The sequence below is a fragment of the Acromyrmex echinatior genome, chromosome 3, assembly GCF_024713525.1.
Source record: "Acromyrmex echinatior isolate Ae372 chromosome 3, ASM2471352v2, whole genome shotgun sequence".
Classification (NCBI taxonomy): Eukaryota; Metazoa; Arthropoda; class Insecta; order Hymenoptera; family Formicidae; genus Acromyrmex; species Acromyrmex echinatior.
In genome coordinates, this window is record NC_141854.1 from 16,451,499 (window position 1) to 16,473,079 (window position 21,581).

General features: G+C 31.3%; 3 protein-coding genes across 6 annotated transcripts in view; 1 reads left to right on the forward strand and 2 right to left on the reverse strand.

Annotated features, from left to right (window-relative positions):
- Nucleotides 1-515: 515 nt before the first annotated feature.
- On the reverse strand, nucleotides 516-8,877 carry LOC105150972 (cationic amino acid transporter 2). The gene is made up of 11 exons (XM_011064391.2): nucleotides 7,290-8,877; nucleotides 6,707-6,950; nucleotides 5,227-5,511; nucleotides 4,912-5,016; nucleotides 4,037-4,415; nucleotides 3,657-3,796; nucleotides 3,478-3,580; nucleotides 3,142-3,290; nucleotides 2,900-3,066; nucleotides 1,916-2,024; nucleotides 516-1,837 (listed from the first exon to the last, which is right to left on the reverse strand). The coding sequence occupies exons 1-11, from the start codon at nucleotides 7,317-7,319 to the stop codon at nucleotides 1,734-1,736; spliced, it is 1,815 nt and encodes a 604-aa protein (XP_011062693.1). The 5' UTR covers nucleotides 7,320-8,877; the 3' UTR covers nucleotides 516-1,733.
- Nucleotides 8,878-9,876: 999 nt separating this feature from the next.
- LOC105150962 (UPAR/Ly6 domain-containing protein cold) lies at nucleotides 9,877-12,012 on the reverse strand. Its single transcript, XM_011064380.2, has 4 exons — nucleotides 11,826-12,012; nucleotides 11,640-11,759; nucleotides 10,877-11,055; nucleotides 9,877-10,808 (listed from the first exon to the last, which is right to left on the reverse strand). The coding sequence occupies exons 1-4, from the start codon at nucleotides 11,881-11,883 to the stop codon at nucleotides 10,722-10,724; spliced, it is 444 nt and encodes a 147-aa protein (XP_011062682.1). The 5' UTR covers nucleotides 11,884-12,012; the 3' UTR covers nucleotides 9,877-10,721.
- A 5,560-nt stretch (nucleotides 12,013-17,572) lies between these two features.
- The window catches only part of Pkc53E (Protein C kinase 53E), a 72,870-nt gene continuing 68,861 nt past the window's right edge, over nucleotides 17,573-21,581 (forward strand). Inside the window, exons 1-3 of one of the 4 annotated variants that reach the window (XM_087404596.1) lie at nucleotides 17,573-17,708; nucleotides 17,778-17,821; nucleotides 18,321-21,126. In XM_087404596.1, coding sequence (XP_087260722.1) covers nucleotides 20,930-21,126 — 197 coding nt within the window. In that variant the 5' untranslated portion in view covers nucleotides 17,573-17,708; nucleotides 17,778-17,821; nucleotides 18,321-20,929. Of the gene's footprint in view, nucleotides 21,127-21,581 lie in introns of all 4 variants that reach the window. The other 3 variants (XM_087404595.1, XM_011064367.2, XM_011064358.2) reach the window with 3 other exon arrangements.

Sequence of the window (21,581 nt, forward strand, 5' to 3'; positions counted from 1 at the left end):
TATCAATAAGTTACCACGCGATATAACGTCCTCCAATCATATCGTAATGCAGGGCTCCCTTTATTCACTTCGGGGCCTTTGCTTTTCAATTAATGCTATAATCTAACTAGATTTTCCTCTGTGATTTCATTTGGCTGTCTTTTCCAAATGTCTTATAAGGAAGATGCTTATCACTCTGGACTCTTCAATTTTGCATTCTAATTCTTTGATAAAAAAACAATAGCGATAACAAAGGACGCAGACAACAAACGAGCAAAAATAAAAGCGGTATAATCTGCCTTGAGTGATCCGAAGCTCTTCCAGCAGTAGTATCTTAATTCCTTTTATCGGTATAATCAGACGTTATTACAGAAATTTCGCAGAATAATCGTCGAATATCGCTATTTGCTCGCTGACTATAGCAATGTTTAAATCTAGATTAACAGATAATTTTGTGCAACAAGAAAATGGACGCACGCAGACATTCGCCTTCTCAATCTTATGTTTTATTTCCACATATCTTTTTAATATCGGGGTTTTAATATTAAATCATCATCTTTCAAATTTATTTATTTATTAATAGAAACGTATAAAATATAAATTACAGGAATAACAGTTTAAAATAGTAAAAAATGCATTGAAAAATGATAAAAGCAAAGTATCATGACATTCTCGTTGAATAATCTCATAAATCTTTACTTTTTTGTTTATTATATTGTTTGAAATCTATCATTTGGATTCTACAGGGTGTTCGCGCATTAAACCGTCAAATATAAAATATAAATTTAGAATCTTGAAACAACTTCATACAAAATCAAGAGATATTTAAACTCATATATTATGTTTGACGATTTAATCTGAAAACACACATACTCTGTATAAGTGAAACGAGTAATTTTGTGAGAAATAGACTACAATATAATAAATATAAAATGTTTTTACTTTACTTAAATTATTACATATCTCTAAACGTATAAAAATTAAACATCTATAATATGTGATATATCAAAAATTAAACATCTATAATATGTGATATATATATAAACATTTATATATCATATAATTATTGTATTGTATTGTATATTGCATATATATATACACACATATACATCTAAATATTTTTTCCAATTTTTTAAATACTAAATTCATAGAATTTACATGCAATATATTTTTTTCTCATCGTTATTGATTTCACATAGAGATGTAATATGTGTGACTCTATTCCCAATAATAAGTATAGAAATTTGCATTTGGAAAACATTTTTTAAATGTTTATTTAATATATTTACATTAAATAAATATTTTAAAAACATTTTTCAAATATTTTTTTAATATGTGTGCTGGTTGAGTTATTTTACATTAATAATACTTGGAAGATTTTAATTCCTTGTGGAAATTAAACAAAGTTTTGTTAGAAACGTAGATCATAGTAAAATATGATGATATGTAGTAACTATATCATAGCAAAAAGTATATAATTAGTAATTAAAATAATTAAAATTTTTGTCATATTTTATACATCTCAATGTGACATTCTCAAATATAAAATGAAGACAAATATACAAAACTTTTTATTTGACATTTGCATCAGACCATAGTGAATACTTTCCAAATATTATAAATGGAATACTCGTTCTTTCTATAATAATTATTCTCTCTATAATAATTATTTTAAAAATTTATCAAATTATTATCTGATGAGTCATATTAATAAATTAAACTAATCCAGGACATTATTATAGTGTTTCATTTTATTATGTAATATGGGAAAAGTCAACACCTTTGTCATTACTGGTTGAGCATTTCTTTTGTCGAATATGACTGTGCCACATACCATATAAGAAATATACGCCCAAGCCTGCAATAGCATATTAAAACAATCAAATGTATATTAACATATTTGTAAACATTTATATTCATCTCGTAATACACTTACCAATTGCTATCCATATGGAGAATAATATCCATGTGTCTTTATCCAACGTCATCATAAGATAAATATTAATGAGAATACTAAATCCTGGCAAAAACGGCACAAACGGCACCTGACAAAAAAATTTAAAACCTTATTTAATAAATTATTGTTTCCATGTCATTTAATCATTAATTCGCAATGTTATTATTCGTTTTTTCTATTAACTTTTTTCCCTGCAATATTTTTCACAAAGAAAAATTGAAAATATCAATAATAAAAAATAAAATAAAAATTAAATAATAATTCATTGAGAAATAAAGATCTGAGATGAGATACTTACAAGAAACATTATCTAATTAATATACTCTAATTTTGTTGAAATTTTTATGCCAAAAATAACTTCAAAATGAAAAGTAATAATGTCAATTTTATTGACAATCATCAATGCTAAAAAAATATGGTTAAAAAACAACATGAAATATTAATAGCACTTATCAGATTGCAACCCATATGGCTTCTTGAATACAATCTGTCGCTTTAACAATTGCTGATAAAAGTGGCATCATTCTTTTCATTTTGAGGATATTTTCATAGCAAAGTTTCATAAAAATTGGTGAATATCAATATAATATATAATTGTATAGTATCCCTTCAATATTAACATTAATATGGTTAAGGAGATGCTGACAAGATGACCGAATAGAATCATTATTTTATCGACTTATACATTTACAATAATATTAGTTTACAATAATATTCTTACGATTTATGATACATTGATATGTCAATATAGTAACATTACATGCTACTATATATATCAATACTATATATATCACATGTACAAATTTTGCACACTGATGATTTCAGAATCTCCATAATATTTATATGTAATATTCAATAATAATAGAAATAAATAAAATCTAATGTTCTTATATTAATGTCGCAAATTAAGAATTAACAAGATCATACTAACAAAGAAATTGTAACAATAAAAAACATACATACCGAAAACGCGAGTTTCTTGTCGGAGACTGGTTGAAAATAAATAAAACTGAGAGTGATCACGAGTCCAATGACGAAAATTGCGAGTAACACTATGAAAGCGATTTTTCCTGCGGCGATCTCTGTCGTATACATCGATAATAATATGGCAGTACAGATACAAAGAAGAACTGCAAAAAATTTAATAATTCACATGAAATCTCAAGTGGGTCAACATTCATTGGTAAAACAATAATAAGACTTACTATAGCAGCATACTAGGACAGTAACAATCTGCGCTGTGAGTTTCGTAGAATGATTTAATTTGTTTGCACTTATCAATTGTTTTACGATAAATACAAAAGTCCTTGGATTATGGTCGCCTTTCTTCTCGTATGCTTCGCTTTCTGCATATCTACAAAAAAATATATTTGTTATCGACAAAAAGGATTTTGTCATCGATATTAATCTGTTCAATTTATTTTTAATCTCATTATCAATCCAATTAAATTTATTTACATATTTTCAACTTCAATTCTTAAAAAAAATCAATTAATTTATAATCCTACATAAACAAAATTAAGTTATAAATTTAAATTTACCGTAGAATAAGTACGCAAGATGCAACAATTGAATATGTAAGGAGCGTACAGATACTCATCATTTTAACTAGTGGATCAAGTTCAAATATCGTTGCTAGAATGCCTGTAATATGTCATTATATGATTATATAATTAATTATGCAATAAAATAATTGTTTCAGACAATTATTATTACGAACCTGTAAGTAGCCCAGCGGAAAGCGTGCCCATAATAGGAGTTTGGAATCGGGAATTTATGTTGCCCATCCATTTGAAGACCAGTCCATCTGAAGCCATGGCATAAATCACTCGCGGCAGCGGAAACATCGAACCTAACAGACTAAAATAATTAGTCAATAAACGAAAATATTTATTTATCCTTATTTTAATAAGAGATCCTTTAATAAGATGGTTTATAATACAAAACGAAATATACGAAAAGATGTTTGTAAATGAAAAAAATTTTAAAAGAATTACATCTACAGATCTATCTGAAAGATCTGTATGTGAAAATCATTTACTACTTTATTTTATTAAAAAATATATTTTTTTTAATTGATACAACTGTAAACGATATTACCTAGCGCATAGTCCGCTAATCGCTCCGATCGTCACGAACCACTTGGCCCATTCCCATCCTATAACGTCAAATATATGCGGGAATGGTGCCTCGGGATTTTGTTCATAGTACGGTAGTACGGTAGTCAGCACTACGGAAACACCGAAGTATGCAAGAAAGACGATCGTTAGTGACGCGACGATTGCAATAGGAATGGATCGTTGTGGATTCTTAGCTTCTTCTCCCGTGGTGGCCACGCAATCGAAACCGATGAATCCATAAAAACATGCAGCCGCACCTGTTATAATGCCTGATATACCATAAGGCATAAATCCCCCTTCTCCGTTCTCGCAGTCTGTTTCGGTGCAACTGGGTTCCGTTTTCCAGTTATTAATGTCAGCTATAAATCGTTGTAAATTTTATGTGTTGTATTTTATATATATATATATATATATATATATATATATATATACAACTATATTGGAACAAAAATTCGTATATAAAATCGTTTTTTTTTAATGTTACTAAGTTTTTTATTACACTGAGTTATTGGATTAAATAAAAGAAGCACTTTGGTTTTGACTAATCATAACTTCGTTATCGTTAAAATCATTGTTCCGTAATTTAGAAAATATATTCTTAAAGCTTTGCTCTATTGAATAGTATAATTGTCAAATTAAAAAAAATATATTTTTAATGTCACACTGGCTCTACATCTTTGAGATCATGTAGCAAAACCCCACTTTGTATATAAAATTTGCACTACACTATATATAGCTACGGAAACACGTTACACTGTTTGAGTGTTGCACTGATGGGTTTACAAATAATTAGCAAGTGACTATTAATTCGATGTAAGAAGACACGGAATAGAGTCGAATTGGAAGAGTATTTACCTTTCAAGGAACCAGCAATTATGACAAAAAGTACAACAGACAGATTCACCAAAGTGAATATATTATTCACCATCGAAGATTCCTTGGCTCCGAAAGCAAGAGCGACTGAAAATGAAATTATATACTTTCGATTGTTTTTATTACTATCAAGCAATTATGTAATAACAAATTAACAAATCAATATTACAGAATTTGAGTGTTTTATGTTGTGTACGAGAAAAGATACATTTGAGTGTTTTATACAATTCTATCATAATCATTTCATTTACTAAAAATGAGATTAGATTGATTGAAAAAAAAAAAAGGTTTTATCACCTGAGAAAATCAGAGTAACGCCAAGCGCAAAAAAATCCGGATATGATGATAAACTATCAACATTGATAGGCATCACCGATTCAAAGAAATTTTTCATGCTGTCATTGAAGAGTACATCGACGTACGTGCTGAGAGCACGTACCACACTAGCCGAGCCAATCACATACTCTAAAATCAAGGTCCAACCCATAAGAAATGCTACAAACTCGCCTATTGTCACGTAGCTATAAATATACGCGGATCCTGCGCGAGGTACTCGTGCGCCGAATTCGGCGTAACAGAGACCTAAAAAGACATTATAAAAATTTAGAAATGTTACTGTGAAAACATGCGCCTTCGCATGATATATAAAAATATATATTAAAATAAAATCATCGAAAAATAAATAGCTTTTGAGATATTTTTCTGTAATTTTCTTTAATTCTAGTATATTTATGTATTAAAATATAAAATATCAAATATTTCATAAACTAGAGAATTTATTAGTAAGCACAAAAAATTTATCGTATCTGTCATATAAAATCGAAGAGAAAATTAACAAAATACTTTTAAAGAAATTTTTTATAATAAATACAATCTGTTTGTAGTTTTTATCAATTATTATTATTATAATATAACGCGAATCGATAAGTTTTACTTTATTAGAATTTATTTTAATTAAAATAACGAAAAGGTATAAAAATAACGAAGATATCACTTAAATAAATAATATATTTATTAATGTTTACATGCAGCACCTATTAATCATCCTTAGCTCGGTTATCATTATAAATCATTATTTATCAAGTACACAAAACAGCTAATTGCAAACATTATCTTAAGCAAACATTATCCGTATCACTTCGTATCTTCTTTTCCAGGAATCTTTAAACCCGGTAACGAAATTCTCAAATGAAACAAATATATCACATTTCGAAGCAGCATCAGCGATTTTGTTATCATAATCTAGTACAGTTTGCGTATTTATATCGCTGGGATTGAGATCTGTTCGAATTGATTGAAGATATAGACTAGAAGATACAGACTGGAAGATACAGACCACACGTCTATTATTTGACTCAATATTTAATTTCTAATTTCTTATGTTTTTTTATCAAGTCTAAATTTCATAAAGCCTATTCTATTTGCTTTTTGTTTCCTGTCTCTTGCCTTTTACTATTTTTTGACATCTTTTCTTTTTGCTTCTTATCCGGTTTTTTATTTTAAAAAACGTCGCCCGATATAAAAGTTAACCAACTTTGGAAAAAACAAGAAATATGTAGCAAGAAATACAATTGTCGATAAAATGATTGCAAAGGAGAAGAAAGCAAAATGTAAAAAGCAAAGTACATTGTAAAATAGGCTTAAGAATTAAAATTTTTTTAGAGATGTATCCAAAATTATGTTTCAATCGAATATTTCATAATACGAGAAAGAAATCGATAATGTTTGCCGAATGGTCCTTTTATTATGTATCAATGTGATATTTGTAAATGCGTACCTGCGAACATTGATGCTACCGCAGCGATAGCGAATGAAATGACCACAGCAGGTCCAGCATGTTTCTTTGCGACAGATCCTGCCAAAATGTATGCACCTACTCCCAAAGTAGAGCCAATTCCTAAAGCTGTGAGATCAAGAGTTGACAAAACTCTCGCCAAAGTACTTTCTTCAGTGTTGTCTATCACTTTTCTGCGACTAAATGTCTTGTATAAGTCACGTAATTTCCACTTCATTTTATATAACTAGAAAAAATATATACACAATTAATAATTTAAATAGACCAAAAATATTTGAAATTAATAGAGAATTAATTGGGAATATTAAAATTTAGCAAAAATTCAGGATTAAAAAAAAATATCAAGTTAAAATTATTCAGTATCGACACAATGATGTTTATCGACTACCTTTTTAATAAAACATAAATTAATTCCGTGAATAAGAATTATTTTCTCATAATTTATTTATATCGTTTCAGATACGCCTTCTCGTTTAGCAATTCAATCAATGTTTCTATAAATATGACTCATAAAATTGATGTCTACTCGTGGCCGGCACAATTTGCAAAATAATACATGACTTACCACGATGAGTTTTGTCAAAGCAAAATCCATTTTTGCGAGGAAATACAAGAAAGTTAAAAAACAAATTCTACGAACTGTCCATTGGACAGTCAGCGCGCGACTAAGAAGACATAATTAAAATGCCTTTATATAAATCACGCGACAATGTGCAATGTGCCGCTTCTTCTTCGACGCTTCTTCTCATTTAATTGGCCGAATTGTCTCGCCGATTCGTAGAAGGGCATTTCTACAAGTAATCTTCTATCTATATTTATTACGGTTAACCATCAACTCTTCAATGCGAATACGAACGTCGCCATCTCATCTTTCAGTTGTCTTAAACATTTCCAAGAAGGAATTAAAGTTTTTTAATCTCGATCCGATTCATTCGTATATTTAATTTTTGGTCAATATTAGATTTCATCACATTGATCGTATTTCATATTATCGTATTTTTGAAACCTATTAGATTAATAAAAAAAAAAACCAATCGCATGTTACGCATGTAATCATGATGAAAGAAGACAAGTAATAATTAAAAAACTAATCGCATTGCTTGAACCTTCATAATTTTTTAATTTAAAATGAGGTAGACATATATTTTGGCGTTGAAAAGAGAGAAAACAAAGATGCTGAGTGCAAAAAATGTATAAGCAACGCGATCAAATCTAATGATACATTAATAATATATGACAATAATGTGCGATTGAATTTTTTAAAATAGTCCGATAGGTTCCAAAAATACGATCGAATGAAGAGCTCAATCAATACCGATCAAAAATTAAATATACAAATGAATTGAATCGAGATTAAGAAATTTTTTTTTAATTTCCTTCCAACAGAACCTAATCGAGAAGTATACATCTATTTATTAATCCTATCATTACAGTGGAATTAGCTATCACTTTGTTGCGATACGGAATGAGTACTAATCGCGAATGTACTAATTAAAAAAAACACAAATAAATTGAAGGAAAAAAAACAAATAAACATTATTATTACATTGAAAAAAAATGATGTTATATCGACAATATTATTTTAATTTAAAAAATAATATTATTTCATATCTTTAATTAATTTATAAAAATCATATTAATTCAATAACTGTACTAATAACATAAATAAAATTTTATTAAAAAACATGACACGTATTTGTGTTAATGCCATTGGTATAACATTATTTTTCAATATAAATATTCGTGATAAATAAGCGATTCTTATTTGCCAGTAAACATATTATTTTGTTTATCTGCGATATACATATATCAGTTGTATATACATATAGTAGTTCCGTACGTAGCGGTAGCTTCGAGAAGACCATTAGTGGTCGTCGGTATGTTAATTGTCTGACATAGAAAGCACTATCTATCGTATCTACTGTGTACGCAATAAACGAGCTTCCATTTTCCCCACCTCTTCGTAATGTATTATTGTTATATAATCTTTAAATTACCATAGTTATTCGTGCTAAGTACATATGAAAACAGTCATACTTGTTGTAAAATCGTGCAAGATAGATTTTGTGCTGAACTAAATACATTATTTTTTGTTTTTAAAATATCACGCTCGGATGCATTGCATCATCGTATATTTGCACTCAAGGTGCATATCTTTCAGGTCAATTTCACAAATTTTTTAATTTTGTACGTCACATTGATTTATATATGATAAATAAATCTATTTCTGAGTTTTGAATTTAGAATCGGGAAGACTTTACTATTATTTTAAAATATATTATTTATACAGCAAAACACAGTCTACAATTAAAGAATATTTTATTAAGAAAATAATTAATGTAACATATGAATATATACTTTTATCTAAGTTCCTTGTGTAAGTATTTATGTAGAACGATTTAATTATTTCCTAGCTGAATTTAGAATTGAATTAATATTTAGATATAAATGCTTTACAAATGTTATAAAGTTAATATCAAATGAATTAAATACATACAAAATTAATCTATAAAATGATTTAAATTAATTTAACTTAATATTTTTATTTATGTAAATCGTGTTGCGAATAGCAATTTATGCAGGCGATTTGTACTGTTTCCAAATTCATATACATTTAAACGACATAATTAAATAATAAATTATTAATACGCAAGGATTATATATAAAACAATGCTATTGTTTGTTTGAATCGTGAATGCAAAAAATAGCAACGGATTTTATTGCGAACACAATATTTGGTACACCCAAAATTTGTCATCATAAATAATTAACGTTTTTTAAGAATTAACACAATCGTGTTTTTTTTTATATGCAACACAGTTTTTTAGTAGATAACACTTACAGTTAATATCGACGTATATCTTGGTCGGACACTACAAAAATTTTATCAGATGTGCGCACGACCGTTTCGGCGCAGTTACTGTACAATCGTACCTGAACGATACTGTCAGTTATATTGCATACGATCTTGAAATTGTTTTTACGAATGTAACTATTCTCTTTACTCTCCTTATCGCTGAACAAGATACCGATTATCCCCTACACATGTGTGATGATACGATCGTAAAGAAGATATGTCGATATCCCCGAGCATTCCCCTCGAGATATTTCTGCAAGCTTGGAGAAAATGGTTTGATGACAAATGCAATAAATACATTTAAACTTTTCTATTTTTGCAAATATTCATTTCCATAAAATTGCTATGCATATAGCAATTTTATATAATATAAAATTGCTTTTTCATTTAAAATTTAATTGCTAGTTGTAAATATATAATAGTTTTAATGTAAAATGGACGGATTATATATAATATGTATATATAATAAATAAAAATATTCAAAAAATATATAAATCATACACACATACACACAAACATACATATATATAAATATTAGGTGTTGGAATTAATTCGTAGCGTTTTTAATGAAAGAATGTTATTTATTTCACATGAGCATTAAAAAATACATTAATGAAAGTACTTCCCATCACTTGTAAAACGCTACGAATTAATTCCAACACCTAATATAATATTTCAACAGAATTGTTTCAGATGGACGGATGTACATTGTATAATACAGTTTTATATACATCACGCAAATTAAAATTTGCAATAAAAATTTCTGGAATAATTAATTGAATGATGATATGTCAAGTAAATATCTTCATGTAATATACATATCTTGTATGTATATATCTTCATATATATGTTAGTAATCATAAAATTAGTAGTGCATAAAATTACTAATACAAAAATGAAATTCCGAGACATCTTATATCTCGGTATATTTATAAAATATTTAAAATCAATTTAAAACATAATACATTCATACGTCTGTAAAATTGTAAAACTATCTTGCGTGTACAATCTTAATATTGTCTTGCATTAATTATTACATTTAAAAAAGGCGTCTGTACGTATTCAGTCTGCAATAATGAGATGCTCAATGGATTTATTAGCTGACTAAAACGTTAGCTAATCATTTCTGCAGAACTTCTGTCATTGAAATCTTGATGCACCCAACAAGGAAATTAAGATTGTTATGGCAAATATTCCATTATGTACTTTCCTTTCGTTTTCACCAGACTGAAATAAAAAATAAAATACTTACATCATACTGTTTTCAAATTACCAATTAAAAACTTTACACTTACAATAACATAGTAGTTACACCTATCGCCTCCACAACAAGAAGAACACTTCCAATCCTGATACCAGATATGAGTGCAATCAGGCATATTATTGCGCTGTAGTCTTTCACATTCTTTTTTAAAGGCACATCTTTTAGAGACGTAAAATTGTTTCTTGGCTCCCTGAGACCAATATGGTGTACCTATAATCATCAGACTTTATCAGAGGTCTGTTCTTTCTATAATATATAAACTTCTTGCATCGTTCATTTTTCTTCTTTTTCTCTTCGTTGAAAGGGAAAAAAAAGAAAAGATAAACTGTGCAAAAATTTTAGCTAAAAAGAACAGACCCAAGAATAATAGGTTTGTTCTTTTTAGTTGAACTATTTGCACAGTTCATCTCTTTTCTCTTTTAACTCCCATGTAGAAAGAGAGAAAGAATGAAGTGCAAGTTCAGCTAAAAAGAATCGACCTCTTATACATGCATTGCCTTATCACTGATGTACCTAATCAAATAAATACAATTTTTTTAACTAGGTTATCTTTTTTTCAATTAAAATACATATACTTTCGTAATTGAAAAAAATGCTCAGGCTCTCTCCCACCCAAGAGATATTGATATCAAATTATTTAATTAAATGTGTCCTTATCGTCTTTAATAAAGACCGATTAAATGATAGCAGTTGATTTATAAATTGAAAAACTGATAATACATTTAAGGCGTACACAGCCGTACATAACCTCAAAAACATGGGAGGACGCAAGGTGAAGAAATGCGTTCACTTACTGCCCCATTTAATCTCCGTAAGGCAAGTATCTTGTCCCGGTTCGCAGGTCTTGATGGTGTTCAGGCATTTTTCTTGATTACCTTCTTGATCCGTGCAAACGTAACACTCCAGGGCGTGGCCTACGAACACAAAAATATCGTTCGAAGAAACGAAGAGAGGGCCTTTTTGGGATCTCGATCACTTACCGAGTGACACGCAGGTGATAATGATTAGAGCGAAATGCCACTTTGTAAAATTCGGCATCTCGGGAGAGATAGCGCGGGCACGATTTATCGCAGGACAACAATCGAGACACGAGCTACTTTAAACCACTTCAAACGCAGCTGATGAATCGATGTGCCAGTGACGGATCGTAGAAGGATCATGAAAGGAAGTCTCATGAGATTTCAAGAGGTCTTAAAATTTGAAACGTCGCGCTGATTCTATGACAGCTTATCGATTATTAAAAAGTAACTAAATGTAATCAATAGTATTAATAATTTTCGGTCCGACCGGATTTGCCCCAACTTGAGTTGGAAAATGCTTTGCTATTAGTTGACATTACACGCTCTACCAATAAGAGAGCATGAAACATCAATCCAGGTTGGTGTAAACTCTGCAAACTCGGTCGGGCTGAGAAAGTCATAAGTTTCATTGATATTTCTGTAAATCAACAATTGTAACGTTATGTTAAATTGGAACCGGGCAAATTATTTTGTGCCTTCTCGGGGCGATTGATTGTATTAATCCGTTACTGTAAAAAAGGCGTCGATCATACAACTGGTGGCGCCATCACATTCAATAAACCCTTGATTTCGCAAAGTGCAATTGCATGATGTATTTGCAATCCAGCAAGAAAGCAGTGCAATACAATGATCATTTCATCTTTGTTTAACATTGGCAAACATTGATATAATGATTACTGATCTACGGGAGATTATGGAAACTATGGTCATCTCCTTTTTGAAAAATATTTATAGAAAACTATTATTTTTAATATTTCTGAAATGTTTAATCACAATTTTGTTATTCCAAAAATATTTTTTATTTTATTTAATTTAAGAAACTCCTACATATAAAAAATATACATTTTATTATATTCTTCTTCTTCTGTGTTAATATAATTTTAACTTTATAAATTTATAAGTGGCTCGCAAAATACAAATATAAAATACAAAGAGCATTCAGCCACGCGCAAGATATTGTTTTGAATATCATATATTTAAAAGTCTTACACACATTTTTAATAATACAAATTTATAAATTTGTTATTGTTATTTTAATCTTATGATTATGCATGAATTATTGATATATTATTTATTTTATTTCCTAAATCTTATGACTACGAATGATTTATATATATTATTTATACGACATACTGAAGATGGTTTAATATATGATGGCCGAAACGTTTATAAATTTATATTGTTAACGTAAGAATTTTAAATATATGACATTCATGCAAAAAACATCCTGAGCTGCGTGGCTGAATGCTCCTTGAAACGTAATTTTAAACAAAATGTTTTATATATTTAAATAACACCTTTTCAATATAATAATTTAAATAATAATTTAATATTTTATCTTTTTATATTTGATCTTAAAAAAATTTCGTTTGCGGGTCAATGTCCCTCTTGATAAATTTCTGAATCTACCAATCCTAAGCAAAATAACAAGTCATAATAATGTCAAAATGAATTAGAAGTAATTGAATAATGACTTAATAATCATTTTGGAATCATTTTGACATCATTTTGATATCATAATGATTTGTTCTGCTTAGGATATGATAATAATTTATATTGTGTTACACTGTGTCATCTATGTCTCTCTCTTACTGGATGACACCCACTTTATCCGATTAATTCGATGAATAAAATGATACGTGCACACATCATGCGTTTTATGAAACGCAGCCGAAGTTTATATAAACATTTAAAACGAGGACAGAGATGTTTTTTGTTGGATGCAACGATGACACTCTCATTAAATTGTCGAGCGATATTTCTTTTGATTAATTTGTATACATAAAAAATTATCAGAAAAAAATGTTATTACATCTATAAGCGTTCTTTAAGAAGTTCTTATCGTAAAAAAATACAGACAGTTTTTATTTCTTTAATTTTAAATAAATTTCTTTAATTTTAAATAAATTTTTTTTTTAATAAAATTTTAATTTGGTTTAATAGAAAAACGATCGAGATTAAATGTTAAAAAATAAAAGAATAGCATCCAATAAAGCGTTTACTCAAGGGAAATCATTCTCAAATTGATTACAGACTCGAACTCGATTATTTTACGATTGGAAGTAGTAGCAATATATAATTACATATTCTCTGCATATTTTCAAGATGCAATAGTTTAAATTGAGTTTAAATAATTTACAAAAAGCTAAATGAATAATTGTTTGCATATACGAAGCTACGAATGTTAACATGTGAAGTTAAAATTTAACTGTCCATGAAATATGTCCTAAAGCAACATATTTCGCAAAAATTTGGCACAATAATTTTTAATAACAAATAAATGTATGATAATTACTTACAACAATAATAATACATCTCGAATCATTAGCAGTAATAATGTCAGAAATATATTTAGGAAATGTACGCCTTTGATATGTTCGCAAATATTTACATTTATTAAAGCATTTATGTATACTATTAGGTGTTGGAATTAATTCGTAGCGTTTTACAAGTGATGGGAAGTACTTTCATTAATGTATTTTTTAATGCTCATGTGAAATAAATAACATTCTTTCATTAAAAACGCTACGAATTAATTCCAACACCTAATATAATTATGCACATAACAATATTAGTCTTGTAAAAAAGAAACAATGAAAAACATTCCAGAAATGTTTGTAATGTCAAAATAGCTGAATATCTCTTTGAATATAATAATCATTGTACTTACATTTCTTCGTATTAAATTTGGTGAAATACACAAAGTATTCTGTGTCACGTTCTTTTAAACAATATGAAAATAGAATAAAATATTATAAAATCTTCAACAATTTCTTCATTGGTTCATAAAATTTTAATAATTCTTTCCAGTCAATAAAATCTTAGTGATTATTTATCCAAACGCAAGTTGAATTATTGTATAATATTAATTTAATTTAATTAATAATATAAATGAATATTAATATAAATAATAATAGTGAGTTTGTATAAATTTTTTAATGTAAAATTGTAATAATTAAACAGAGAAACATAAAAATTTTATAAAAATACGTTTTATGAAAAGAGTATCTATTTTTCAGTATTTATTAATTAAAAGTTAATAATATATAAAAAGTTTAAAACAAATTTCATAAGAGTCTTTATTATTTATTATGCTCCTCAAAGTTAATCAATATCGTTGACACTCTTAAATGTTTTGAAATTTCTTTAAAATAGAAAATAAATTATTGAATCAGAAAAATACGCAGAGCCGTCAACCTTTTATTTATTATTTTGCTAAAAATAATTTTGACAATATGCAAAACCACCAATTTTTATTTACTATTTTGCTAAAAATAATTGTATTTTCTCAAATTTTTATTACATTATGAGTTACTTTAATAAAACTTATAAGCAAAATTACATACGAAAATCCTTAATTTATTATATGAAAATGCATATTAAGCACCTTGTAGAATTTACAGAAAATTTGATTAAGACGCTAATACATAAACCCATAATCTGATTAATATTATTACGCATGAATAACAGAAATGATGAATAATTGACAAGGAGATTGCAGATATATATTATCGATCAGACGTAGGTATATTACGTCATATGCGAATGTCTCTCGAGTCCACAATCGAGCTCGATCGATTTTCTTGTCGTAATCCGCGGGAATTCGTAGAGTGCGAATGGAGACTCAACGTACGTAGGAGGATGACACTGGATCATTTCGCGTCATAAATCCATCCCGAAAATCCTTTCATCCTGTGGGATCACATATAACCATCGTATGACAGCCGCCATTTTCATGAAAATCCCGCAAAAAAATTTGCAAATATTCCTGAATCGCTAAATCATACGCGAGTTCGTGGAAATTAATGGACCAAGTGGTAACTTCATGATATGACAGTCAAGTTGGAAAAATGTAATTACGATGCTTTACTGAAATAGAGAATTAATATAGTTGATAATATAATAAAAAATTAAATAAAAATTAAAAATATAGAAATTACATAGAAATTAAAAATATGGAAAAAATATTTTTTTATTGTTATTAATTCAGAATATATGATCCTGAAATATTTTTTCCTAATTTTTAAATAATATAATAATTTGGAATAATTTTATGTTTTACAATCTTATTTTTTACAATTTTATTCTATTCATGTTAACTAATTATCGTATTATATGTATATATTAGGGTTGGAATTAATTCGTAGCGTTTTACAAGTGATGGGAAGTACTTTCATTAATGTATTTTTTAATGCTCATGTGAAATAAATAACATTCTTTCATTAAAAAACGCTACGAATTAATTCCAACACCTAATAAATACATATATTAACATAAGCTAATTTCAAATGTTACAATGTTTTATATAATCTAATTGAAAATTTTTTCAAGTCTTCTAAAATTGATAACAAAAAAACTTTAGTGAGTCTGAAGGATATTATATTCATTTAATGTTTCAAAAATATATATTTTTTTACGGGTTGCTAAAGTATTAAATAATACAAATTTTTGTTAATAATAGAATTAATTTCTCGTCCGACAACTTTTCACGAAATTTCGAACACAATTTAAATAACATAATGCCCAATTTTGAAACTTATCAGATTATACATTGGCGATTGAGGATTGTAAAGTAAAAATTAAAATTGAACGGATTAAAATTAAAATTATCTAATAAGTCAAATTTTAATTTTTAATTGGCAATTTTTAATTTTCAATGCGTAGTCTGATATGGGCTTTACGCTGACGTATTAACTAATTGATTTTTAATTGTCACGATATATGTGATTGTGAGATAATTTACTGAATGGTAATCTCGAGACGTAAAACACGTAAAAAGCTCGTTTCGGAAGAACGGCGCCGAAATGTCTTCTTCCAATTTTGATGGGTTTCGAACATGTTGTTTTCGAAACAAAAATATAAGGAACGTATTTTTTTATATGTGCCTGTTCGTACTTCTAAAGAAACGCCCCTCTTAAAAAAATCGATTACACATTATTTCGAAGCGAATTATAAAAGATAGAAAAAAATATTTGAAATACAAGTTAAATAATTTTAAGGGTACGTAACATTTATAATTAAAAAAAAAAATTTTTTTTTATTTTTTATAAATAAAAACCTTTTTATTTAAACAAATTAAAAAAAATTATTATAAAGTACTCTTAAAACCATTCAACTTTTATTTAAAATTTTTTTTTCATCTCTCATAGTTTCAACGATATTTGCATTGAAATAGATTAACTTTTTTTCAATAAGAATTGTTTCACCCTTTTTAAAGGTGCAAACGGGCACATATAAAGAAATACGTGTTCTGTATCATTGTCTGCAAAACATACTCAAAATTTATTAAAATCGGAGAGGGAGACACTTTGATGCCTCTCTTTATGAGATAAATGAACTTCTATGATTCCTGCACATAGACGCGACAAGATGCGATGAAATAGCCAAATGTTTTCGCCAGGGAGCCAATTGTGTATCTTGAAATAAGATGAAAATTACAAAAATGAGTAAAATTTATCAAAATACTTCATAATTTCGTTGATCAATCGGTCCTAATGAATTTGCTCATTTTTGTAATTTTGACTTCATTTCAGGATATTTAATCGACCTCCAGTACTCTGCCCGAGTGTAGGAGTCATTACGTTTGATATTTCCGCAGTCCTACGGGACGTCCCGCGGATATTCAGAGACACAAAGTGCACATATTTTCCACACAAATGGTATATATGTGCCTGCGCGCGCGCATTCGTAGAACTCTCTGTGCATGACCACGTTATTAAAAATAGCCCAGGGGTATTATTGACCCGCGCGTCATAACTTGGATTACAGACTTTCCAGTTGACCGGCTTAGGATCAAGCTACAGCTTGTCCCTCCAACCCGAAGCGCATCATATGGAAGACACAGTGAGGCGACGTGATGATTCTGTCTCGTGCTGCGCTTACGATCACCATCTAAATCGGCTTAATTTGCAGATTTCTACGTTTTCCGTGAAGATGAAATCGTGAATCGATGGCTGGTAAAACTCTGATTCGGAATGAAACTCAGCAGAAGTCCGCACAAATCAGTCAGGAGTCACATTATTGTCGGATATGACCGCACGTTTCTTTATAAACATTCGTCAAATACAAAGATGTTCATCTGATATGAGAACTATTTGATTTAACAATTTTTTTTATCGAGTAAATATTTATTTACTGTAATTTGGCATTATTAAAATAAATAGATATTTAAAATTTAATACATTTTTTAATACATTTTTCTCTCAGTACTGGAAAAGAAGGGAAGGACCATCTTTCTAATATGATTTCCTTTGATTTCATCATCTTGAGATCTATTCGCTTTTTCAAATGAGATATTTAATTTTTTTATAAAATATGATTTATAATACATAAAGTGCGAGCGCAACGTGCTAGATTTATTATTTAAAATAACGATTGTTCGTGGGGATTTTGTATCATGTATATTGACAGATTGGCAGTGAGATTTATATGTTCATTTATATTTGTAATTTATAGCTGAATGCATATAAATTAAGGGATCAGAGAATTTCGAAGCGAGCTACCGAATCGAATTAATTATAACGTTAAAGCAAACATTCTAAATGCATAAACTATTAAATGAATAAACAACCGAGCGGTGCTCATAAATGAGAAATATTCTACGATTAAAAAGTAGAACAATATAGATGAGGAATCAATAATAGTGACATATGAAAAATTAGATAAAGTCTCAAGGGAAAGGTCGTCCCTTCGAGGCCGCGATTACGAGGGACCATAAGTAGCCGAGAATATAGCTAACGCGTCAGATGATAGTCGAGGGATACGTCTGACATTGAACAGTCGCAACTACTGTATTTGTGACAGACACAGATGGGTCATACAGGATCATGCATTTTCGTAGGCGAGTCGAAAAGATCGGAGATGTCGGGCACCGAATCCGCCCTACTATATAGAGTCGCCCTACTTGAAAGGTTGATCTCTGTCTTCTCCAGGAGTAGGTCGCTTTCTATGGTCTGACACTTTTCTGTGGTCCAGTGACTGAATGTCTTTGATGAACAGATAGGAGTAATAAGAGAGAAAGAGAGAGAGAGAGAGGGAGAGGGAGAGAAAAAGTTTATAATTAATTTATTATTGTTCGAAGGCAAGTCTTCCAAGGAATATAAATAAGTGAACAAGGCATTCAATAGAAAAAGCGCAAGTAACAAAATAAAAGAAAAATTAACAAACGCATGTACATAAAAAATGTAAGTAAAAAAAATATAACTGAAAAAGTTACACAATAAAATAAGTGAAAAAAGATAAAGAAAATGATAATGTAAGGACAGAGAGAGAGAGAGAACTAGGAGAGCAAGACACACACACATACACACAAACGCACGCGCGCAAAAATCAGGATATAGATGGATGAAGGCAGAGGTCGAGCTTCCACCACCATCACCACTACCACCAACTACCACCAGCACTCTCCCTTCCATCTCGTTGCTGCTGCGAGTCTGCAGGGCGCATCTCGCGCAAGAAAGAAAAGTAACAAGGAAAAAGCATGACTTGGACATCTATAGGCCAGAAAAAAAGGAAGGAAGGAAGGAAGGAAGGAATCGAGTAAGAGAAAACGGGAAAACATTATACAACTTTTCCCTTTCCAGTTTTTCCACCATCCTGTCACCTTCCTCGCCGATCTCATCGCCGTTGCGTGCGGCTCGCGGGTGACGGGTCTCGTGGCCGCCACCGGCTACCGTTGGTCGCATGTCGATATTCGAGTGCGCAGCGCAGGCTGAGCAGTGGCTGTACCGAGCCACTGCGCCGAGAGTCTAAAATTATCGGGTAACCCGCGCGCGCGCGCGCGCGCGGGGCCGAAGGGGGAAGAGAGAAAAGAACAGACTAACAGAGGCGCGGTAGTCACGGCGTTGCACCGCGGAACGGACAAGGACGGTCTGTAAACGTAAACGCCGTTGGCGGAGGGTTGGCGGGAGGAGGCGGCGTCGCGCGGAATAGAGGGAGACGGTACATCGCGCAGAACCAGGTGCCTGGACGACGGAGGCTCGCGACGACGAGGAAGACGCGAGGTAGTCGTGATAGTCGAGGGAGCGAGACGAGAAATCAGAGCAAGCGAAAGTGAGAAGAAGAAAGTTGCCAAGGAGCGAGAGAAAGATACGGAATAGTGTGAGCGAAAGGGAAAGGTGGGCGTCAGACAAGGAAAGCTCGAGATCTACCGACAGAGGGAGTGAGCGGAAGAGAGACGAAGTAGGCAAGTGTGTAGGAGTAGTATGTATTTGTTATTACGAGCGTAGTGGGAGGAGAGAGGACAGTGGGGAAACGAAGAAGGTGCGCACTTCGCGAGAGAAAGAAAGAGAGAGAGAGAGAGAGACATATATATTAGACGGAGTCAAGCGACCGGTGCTGAAAGAGAAAAGATAATACAGTGCTATTGTAGAGCAACGGAGATAATACGAGCTAAAGGGAGGAATAGACTCCTGCGTGAAGTCAAAGCGGGACGAACGGGAGAGAGAAGGAACGCGAAAGCATAACGCCCGGTGGAGTCGTGAGTGGGAGAGAGCCGACGAAGTCGGGATAATCGTCGTACGTCGGTCGGACCGACGTGTCGTCGAGAGAGAAGGTGCGAGTTCCAGGAACGATAGAAGAGTACGTTATCTAACACCTAGACTCGATCGGACATCGCGGGCTCGAAAGAACCACGCGCGCCGACGTCGTTTCTTTCTTTCTCTCTCTCTCTCTCTCTCTCTCCAATTCTCCCCACCCTCTCTCTCTCTCGCGCTCCCTCCTCATCGTCCGTCAAGCGTCGCGCGCGCGAGACACACCGTCGTCGGTCGTCGGAGCCGTGTGACAGCTCCCGCGTGCGGTCTCCACTCTTCGTACCGAGTTCGATCGTCGTCGGAATAGCGGAACGAACCGCGCGCGCGTAACCGAGAGAGGTCCGAGAGTAGAACGCGGGCATCGTTAATCTGACTGAGGTTCCGGAATCCGGGGAGGCCGGCGTCATCCTCGGTGACGAGCCGCCCGCGAGCCGTCGGCGAGTCGATTCGTCCGTCGATCGGCCGGTAGTAAGATCAGCGACAGTAAGACAGTAACAACAGCAGCAACAGCCAGTCAGTAGCAGCGGCGGAACCATGGCGGATGACCAGGAGAACAACACGTGCGAGGACTCCCTCGGGACCGGCGACACCAATACTGCTTTTGCCAAGAAATTGCGTGGCCGGAAGGGCGCCCTCAAGAAGAAGAATGTCTACATGGTCAAGAATCACAGCTTTATGCCCCGATTCTTCAAGCAGCCCACCTTCTGCAGCCATTGCAAGGACTTCATATGGTAAGTGCAAACACCTTTGAGACTGGAATCCATAGACGTTGCTCGAGATTCGATTTAAAGATTTCGGTCTTAAACTTAATGCTTGAGATGTCATGAATCAATCAGAGAGCCGTATTAGTATCTTAAGACATTGCTTGAGATGATCTTGAGATTAAGAACGGGCTATGGATACCAGTCCTTTGTGTCGCGATTCTTTGTGATTTTATTATCTTCAACTTGTATGATGTCTGTTGTTTATTATTGACAGCCTCGATTGGATGCTCCGATTAGATACATTGTATCTTTTTCTCTCTTTTTTATATCTATGATACAATGAAAAACGATGACTTATTCGGCAGAATTAATCAAGGAAGTTACATTATATCATTTTTAAGATAAAACCTTTGTTGAGTATAATGGAATACAAACAAAAAATTGTTTTGAAAGATAATGACGCTTTCGTCTCCCAAAGATGT

Excerpts from the sequence above, each read along its gene's own strand:
- LOC105150972 (XM_011064391.2), bottom strand. The coding sequence starts at position 7,319 with ATGGATTTTGCTTTGACAAAACTCATCGTG. Across the intron at positions 5,017-5,226 it reads CGTTACTCTGATTTTCTCAG|TCGCTCTTGCTTTCGGAGCC; the intron begins GTGATAAAACCT and ends TTTCATTTTCAG. Across the intron at positions 3,797-4,036 it reads ATTAGCGGACTATGCGCTAG|TCTGTTAGGTTCGATGTTTC; the intron begins GTAATATCGTTT and ends TAATTATTTTAG.
- LOC105150962 (XM_011064380.2), bottom strand. The coding sequence starts at position 11,883 with ATGCCGAATTTTACAAAGTGGCATTTCGCTCTAATCATTATCACCTGC. Across the intron at positions 11,760-11,825 it reads TATCACCTGCGTGTCACTCG|GCCACGCCCTGGAGTGTTAC; the intron begins GTAAGTGATCGA and ends TTGTGTTCGTAG. Across the intron at positions 11,056-11,639 it reads TACGGAGATTAAATGGGGCA|GTACACCATATTGGTCTCAG; the intron begins GTAAGTGAACGC and ends TGATGATTATAG.